At 43.3% G+C, this 8,245-nt stretch overlaps 1 protein-coding gene across 1 annotated transcript; it reads right to left on the minus strand.

Annotated features, from left to right (window-relative positions):
- Nucleotides 1-2,336: 2,336 nt before the first annotated feature.
- On the minus strand, nucleotides 2,337-3,166 carry LOC119273356 (putative glycine-rich cell wall structural protein 1). The gene has a single exon (XM_037554541.1). The coding sequence runs from the start codon at nucleotides 3,137-3,139 to the stop codon at nucleotides 2,543-2,545; it is 597 nt and encodes a 198-aa protein (XP_037410438.1). The 5' UTR covers nucleotides 3,140-3,166; the 3' UTR covers nucleotides 2,337-2,542.
- Nucleotides 3,167-8,245: the final 5,079 nt, after the last annotated feature.

Consider the following 8,245-nt stretch of genomic DNA (forward strand, 5'->3'; position numbering starts at 1 on the left):
ACTCCGATTGGGCTGAAATTTTGACACGATTTTTATCCAGATATTGGCTTTCTTGCGGCGAAAGAAGGGCACCAACCGCCTTATGAAGTGGCCACGAGGGACAAGGACGCGATCCTCACCCTCGTGGGTCCCTCGAGCATCATCTCGCGTTGATTCCACTTCCCAAAATTCGCATATGTTCCAAAAAAATTCTCCGTAAGTTTTTATCCCGTTTGGACTCCGTTTGATATGGATTTTCTGCGAAACGAAAAACATGCAACAAACAGGAATTGGCACCGAGCACTGGATCAATATGTTAGTCCCACAAATAGTATAAAAAGTTGCCAAAAATATGTAAAAGTTGTAGAATATTGGCATGAACAATCAAAAATTATAGATACGACGGAGACGTATCAGCAGCGATGCCCCTCATTAGAAATAATGTCTCCCACGTTCTATCCATGTCCCGATGGTGCGTCTAGCGTCATTAGAGGGAGTGTGGAGGTGTGTCTCTGTCGGATCTCATGGGATTCGGTCGGTGCTGGTCCTTGGTGCATCTGTTTGGATCCACTCTTCATTCGTGTTTGTGGTGTTTACAGGTTTGATCCCTCCGATCTACGACTTTCTTCATCAGTGATGGTTGCTGCTCTGGTGCACTAATTCTATGGGGCTTTAGCACGATGAATTCCCGACTGTCTACTACAATAAGGTTTGACTGGCTCCAGCGAGGGAGGGGCAATGACGGCGGCACGCCTTCGGCTCGCTCCAGCACTTGTAGTCGTCGCTAGGTGGTCCACGGATCTAGTTGTAATTTTTAGTATCCCTGGTGTTCTTTGTACTGACTTAATTGACTAGAAATTTCTCATGAAATTTCTCATGCCAGAAAAATATTTCTTTAAATAGACATTTCTAGCCTTACCCACAAAATTAGATGAGTGTGTGTATCAAATGATGGATGCCTACAACGCCGAAGGGACCTGCCAGGTGATCTCCCCCACCACCGGGTTAGGCTAAAGTAAGTATTGATGCAAGCTTTGACATGTCCTCATGCTCTGTAGCCTTCGGGGCAGTTGCAAGGAACTGTAGGGGACAAGTGCTAATGGCGGCTCCGATACCTAGTGGGTGGTGTCATGCTCCTAAGGAAGTGGATGGGTCGGCGTACGGAGGGTATTAAGCTTTTCCAGGGACAAGCTACTATATCTTTGGTCATCGAGTCTGGTAGCATGTCACTCATCAATACCCTGAAGGATGGAGGAGACAACAAATCGTTGCTATGTAGCAGTACAAGGGGGTCTAGACGATGATATCGTTTTCTAGGATGGCAGGTACTCGCTCCGTCCCAAAATAATTGTGTCAACTTTGTACTGGCTTTAGTACAAAATTGTACTAAGCTTGAAACACTTATTTTGGGACGGGGGGAGTAGCAAATAAGGTTGCTCATGCTCTCGCGTAGGTAGCTACTACGAGTGCAAACAAATCCATCTGGATCCTAGATGCACTGTCTGCTATTTTTTAGCTCCTTCTGAAGGATTGTAAATACATTATTATCAATTAATGAAACCCCCTGTTTGGGCAAAAAAGATAGTTTTGTAGAAAAATTATTCTGAGCCCCTAGACATTTCAACAAAAACCATTAGAGACTGGAGAATAGACTTTGCATCTTGAGTGGAAATCAAAATTTGGAAAGTGTAAGAACAGCCACAACTGTCAAAAACTGTGCACGCTTTCAAAAAAAATTAATACATGACTTAATAAAAAGAAGTAACGACTTTGACCCCAAAAAGGAACTTTGGACAACCATAACTTTAAAAGATATGTCAACATTAAAAAATTTAAAAGCACAACATTGGAATAACAATTTCCGCCATTGTGATCGATATAAGTGAGCCAAAGTTGTAAAGCTAACTTTCTAATCTAACAAGTGGATCATGCAAAAAATGAAAGTGCAATAAAAATATGAATAAAAGAAAGTTAGACCATGCACCTTCCCACCATTTGTGACTTCATGGCACAAAGTCATGATAGGTGTGACCTAGTACGGCTTGTGATGATCACCACTCTCTCAAAGCAATGTGTCGGTGACCGAGGATGTGAAGGATATTGGGGTGTGGTCTCACGATGGGGGTTGTAGCCTTGGAACTCCCTAGAAGCACTACCCAGCGAGAGAAATTTACGCAAAACTAAAGTGGTGTATGTGAGACATGTGTTACATGAGTGACGCCATTCGTGAAACGACATGTATCATTGAAATGATAATTTTTGGTACTTAACCATAAGCGAGCAACTTATGTTACATAACTATAAGACACGCAAAGAGTTTCCATTGCAAGTCGGTTGGCCAAAACGATGGCATATAACTTAATACATGTAAATAGTGATACATTGACAATTAACATTTTTGGAATATATCACGAACACTAGTACATTTTCCACTAGAACAATGAAGCCCTTATTTGATAATATGTAAGATGATAACAAATAAATGAAAAAAGAGTCAAAGCTATCAATTTGACGCAGTACAGTAGGTTGGGCTCCATTTTTTAGATTCCTCACATGAAGGGGATTAGGGGTTGGCATTGCCATACCCAGATCCAGCACCTTTGCCTGCACCACTCCCACCATTTCTTCCTCCTCCATTGCCACCACCGTTTCCACCAGCATCTGCATTTGTACTACCTTGTCTATACCAATTGTTAGTAGCTGTAGCTGAGCCAGAACCAGTGCCACTACCAGCCCCATATCCACTAGATCCTTGATAACCACTAGCTTTCCCTCCACCACCGCCACCACCGGCACCGCCAGCGCTAGTATATCCACCATAGCCACCACCATAAGGATATGAAGATCCTTGACTATATTGACTGGAACCAGAGCCAGAGCCGGACCCGCTACCATATCCAGTTCCACCATTTTGGCCACCGCCTCCGCCGCCACCTCCACCTCCACCGCTTGCATGGCTACCACTACTAGAACTCACGCCAGACCCAGTTCCACTCCCAGCACCCGAGCCACCACCACTCACAGTTCCCCCACCCTCTCCTCCTCCCGCTCCCGTTCCCGTGGCGCTTCCACTGCCGAATCTAACCACCCTTGCAGCATTGGCCAGTCCAATGCTCAAGAGGACAACATAGCCGAGGGCTACTAGCTTTGTGCCTACCATTGTGTGTGTTTTATGGAAGTGTGTACTCTTGCAAGATGAGATGAGTTCTAAGCGAAATATCAATGGATATTTATAGTGGTGCTTCCAGCCATGCATGTTGGGGGTGTTGGTGGAGTTGTTGACCAAGTCATGTCTCAACTGTAGGTGGAGGCTTAGAATAATTAGTGCCTTAATTGGTGCAGGTAAAAGTAAACGAGATAACTGACTTCTAATCGTGACCGCATCCGGTTGGGTCAATAGTTCTAAAACACATGCATGCTAGCATCCACTGATGAACACATCTAGCTCCAGGCTTGAATAGTTGACATTAGAGCAGAGGAGGCAGCAACCTGGAAGTTTCGGTAGTTGAATTTGGAGTTGGAGGATATTGTACTAGCAGATGGCAAAAATCCAAACCACGTTCATGCCGGCACCAAGGATCATCTTGTCAAGGTAATTAAGCCTACACCACCATTGAATGCCTGGACTAATTACATCTGTGTCCGTTTATGCTACTTGCATGCATGATTACAATTTTATCTTACGGTCAAATAACCATGCATGCATGCATGCATCTATCTATCTATCTATCTATACCTATACTAATTAGGCACTTCCCGGAAATTACCGTGTTAATTATAAATTAAGAACCGTTCATCTGGTGGAACCGAGTTATTACGTGTAGATCTGACATGTCCTCCCATAATTAAAGCAATGTCTATCTCTTCAACAGAATAAAAAAATCTCTCTCTCTCATAGAAAAATAAATGATCAAGTTCAAGTGGGATGGTAAGATCGATCCAAAACCACGTGCATGCCAGCACCGTAAGTCTATACGTATTGTACACCATATTATTTGATGCCCGGACTTGTTCAAGTTAATAGCTGAACAGGTTGTAAACCGTGATACATAGCTGCTTTTTCATGTACTGAACGAAAATCTACGGCAACGCTGCTTTATGAGCCGAGATGGTCACTGCCACGCCAAACAGCGAAGGGAAGAGCCGTTACTGCCATGCTAGCAAAATCAACAGACCTCACCTAGCCAGATAGATAGGTCAACAATAATTTACGACAACGAGCCATCAAACCATCGCAGCTGACATTGTCGAGATGGGGAGGCTCGAGGAAACTTTATTCGCCACACCGACGGCGCTGCCGCGCAATCCTAGTAAAAGCATCAAAGAGTGGAATACTAGAGATCCATATGGTAGATCAGGGCTTTCCCACACTCCCATATCAGCAGTGGAGGTCGTGGCGACCTACCACCGGACAAGAGATGGCAGCGCGGTGCATCCAGAAAATTTCCTCTCCAGGGTTTGAGAGGTGAGAACGGTTCCAAAAAAACTGGTGGGGAGGTTAGTTAACTAGATGGATCATCACAATTAACATAATTAACTAGTTTTTTGGCGGAAAAACTCACAATCTATTCACTAGAACAGCAACTGCTGCCATTGTAGAGTAGCGTAGATTGGAAGAATCCAACTTGAAGACACATGAACGTAGACAAACTACGATAAGATTCGAGCAAATCCACCAACGACAGATCCGCCAGAGACACACCTCCACACGCCCACCGATGATGCTAGACGCACCACTGGAATGGGGACTAGACGGGAAGAACCTTATCCCATCTTCAGTGAGCCGCCGCCATCTCGTTTTCCTGGGTAGGACACAAACCCTACCAAAACTAGAAGGAACATCTAAAGACGGAGCCCTCCACCGACAAGGATCGGGATCCACCGCGCCGCCATGGCCCTAAAGCCACCGGAGACGAGACGGACCGGTGGCGGCGCCGGAGGGAGATAGCCTTTTCTTGGGGAAGAGGCATAGGCAACATAATTAACTAGTTTGATGTCACAAAAAAAAATCAGCTACCTTAAATTTCAGAGAAAAACCAGCCAGCTTACCTTACAAAATCCTAATAAAATACCGTTGTTTGATCTTCCAGTATTCTTGCGTTTTAGTTTCATGTAATTTTTATTTTCATTTGTATATTCACCTTCTATATATTTTGTTTTTCTTATGGAGTTTCTAATATTTGTATTTATTTTATTTTTATATTCCCCTTTTACTTTTATTTTTATTTTGCTTTTTGAGTTGCCTTTTACCTTTTTGCAATTAGCTTTCATGTGATCCACCGGTACACAATATTTTTATGCTGTTTTATAATTTGTTTGAGAAATAAAAAGAATTATCTCATGTTTGTATATATATTTGAAACAAAGTACATTAACTTTAGCACAAAAGATTTAATAATGTTTGTTCTTAAAACAATAACATTTTAATTACCATGATGGATCATCACAATTAACAAAATCAACAAGTTATACGACGCGCATGCGTAGGGGCTCAAGCAGCCGCTCCTCCGCCTCCTGCCGGCGTCGCCGCTGGTCCGCCTCGTCTTCGGTGGCCTTAGAGCCATGGAGGCGCGGTGGATCCCAACCCTTGTCGTTGGGAGGGTTCCGTTCTTAGATGTTTTTTCGATTTTTGTTAGGGTTTGTATCCTACTCAAGAAGGCGAGACAGCAGCGACTCCCCGAAGGTGGAATTGTTGGGGAACGTAGTATTTCAAAAATTTACTTACGATCACGCAAGATCTATCTAGGAGAAGCATAGCAACGAGCGGGGAGAGTGTGTCCACGTACCCTCGTAGACCGAAAGCAGAAGCGTTTAGTAACGCGGTTGATGTAGTCGAATGTCTTCGCGATCCAACAGATCAAGTACCGAACGCACGGCACCTCCGTGATCTGCACACGTTCAACTCAGTGACATCCCTTGAACTCTAGATCCAGTTGAGGCTAAGGGAGAGTTTCGTCAGCACGACGGTATGGCGACGGTGATGATGAATTTATCGACGCATGGCTCGCCTAAGCACTACGACAATATGACTGAGGTGGAAATCTGTGGAGGGGGGCACCACACACGGCTAAGAAATCAACTTGTGTGTCTATGGGGTGCCCCCTCCCCCATATATAAATGAGGGGAGGAGGGGGTCGGCTGGCCTCATGGGGCGCACCCCAAGGGGGGAATCCTACTCCTACTAGGAGTAGGTTCCCCCCTTTCCTATTCCAACTAGGAGGGGAAGGAAAGGAGCGGAAATAAGAAGTATGTTCCCCGCTTTCGAGAACTACGTAGACATGACCGAGACTCATCTCCGGTCAATAACCAAGAGCGGAACCTGGATGCTCATGTTGGTTCCTACATATTCTATGAAGATCTTTATTGGTCAAACCGCACAACAACATATGTTGTTCCCTTTGTCATCGATATGTTACCTGTCCGAGATTCGATCGTCGTTATCATCATACCTAGTTCAATCTCGTTACCGGCAAGTCTCTTTACTCGTTCCGTAATTCATTATCCTAACTAACTCATTAGTCACACTGCTTGCAAGGCTTATAGTGATGTGCATTACCGAGAGGGCCCAGAGATACCTCTCTGTCAATTTGAGTGACAAATCCTAATCTCGATATATGCCAACTCAACAAACACCATCAGAGACACCTATAGAGCATCTTTATAATCACCTAGTTACGTTGTGACGTTTGATAGCACACTAAGTGTTCCTCTGGTATTCGGGAGTTGCATAATCTCATAGTCATAGGAACATGTATAAGTCATGAAGAAAGTAATAGCAATAAACTAAATGATCATAGTGCTAAGCTAACGGATGGGTCTTGTCCATCACATCATTCTCTAATGATGTGATCCCATTCATCGAATGACAACACATGTCTATGGCTAGGAAACTTAACCATCTTTGATTAACGAGCTAGTCAAGTAGAGGCATACTAGGGACACTCTGTTTGTCTACGTATTCACACATGTACTAAGTTTCCGGTTAATACAATTCTAGCATGAATAATAAACATTTATCATGATATAAGGAAATATAAATAACAACTTTATTATTGCCTCTAGGGCATATTTCCTTCAGTCTCCTACTTGCACTAGGGTAAATAATCTAGATTATATTGTAATGATTCTAACACCCATGGAGTCTTGGTGCTGATCATGTTTTGCTCGTGAGAGCGGCTTAGTCAACGGGTCTGCAACATTCAGATCTGTATGTATCTTGCAAATCTCTATGTCTCCCTCCTTGACTTGATCACGGATGGAATTGAAGCGTCTCTTGATGTGCTTGGTTCTCTTGTGAAATTTGAATTCCTTTGCCAAGACAAATGCACCAGTATTGTCACAAAAGATTTTCATTGGACCCGATGCACTAGGTATGACACCTAGATCGGATATGAACTCCTTCATTTGCTGCTACCGAAGCAGCTATGTACTCTGCTTCACACGCAGAACCCGCCACGACGCTCTGCTTGGAACTGCACCAACTTACAGCTCCTCCATTTAGTAAAAATTCGTATCCGGTCTCTGACTTAGAGTCATTCGGATCAGTGTCAAAGATTGCATCGACGTAACCATTTACGACGACCTCTTTGTCACCTCCATAAATGAGAAACATATCCTTAGTCCTTTTCTGGTATTTCAGGATGTTCTTGACCGCTGTCCAGTGATCCACTCCTGGATTACTTTGGTACCTCCCTGCTAAAATAATAGCAAGGCACACATTAGGTCTGGTACACATCATTGCATACATGATAGAACCTATGGCTGAAGCATAGGGAATGACTTTCATTTTCTCTCTATCTTCTGCAGTGGTCGGGCATTGAGTCTGACTCAACTTCACACCTTGTAACACAGGCAAGAACCCTTTCTTTGCTTGATCCAATTTGAATTTCTTTAAAACTTTATCAAGGTATGTGCTTTGTGAAAGTCCAATTAAGCGTCTTGATCTATCTCTATAGATCTTGATGCCCAATATATAAGCAGCTTCACCGAGGTCTTTCATTGAAAAATTCTTATTCAAGTACCCTTTTATGCTATTCCAAAATTTAGTATCATTTCCGATCAACAATATGTCATGCACATATAATATCAGAAATGCTATAGAGCTCACATATAAAATTCATTGAAAAATTCTTATTCAAGTATCCTTTCTTGTAAATACAGGCTTCTCCAAAAGTCTGTATAAAACCATATGCTTTGATCACACTATCAAAGCGTATATTCCAACTCCGAGATGCTTGCACCAGTCCATAAATGGATCATTGGAGTG

The sequence above is a fragment of the Triticum dicoccoides genome, chromosome 3A (assembly GCF_002162155.2).
Source record: "Triticum dicoccoides isolate Atlit2015 ecotype Zavitan chromosome 3A, WEW_v2.0, whole genome shotgun sequence".
Lineage (NCBI taxonomy): Eukaryota > Viridiplantae > Streptophyta > Magnoliopsida > Poales > Poaceae > Triticum > Triticum dicoccoides.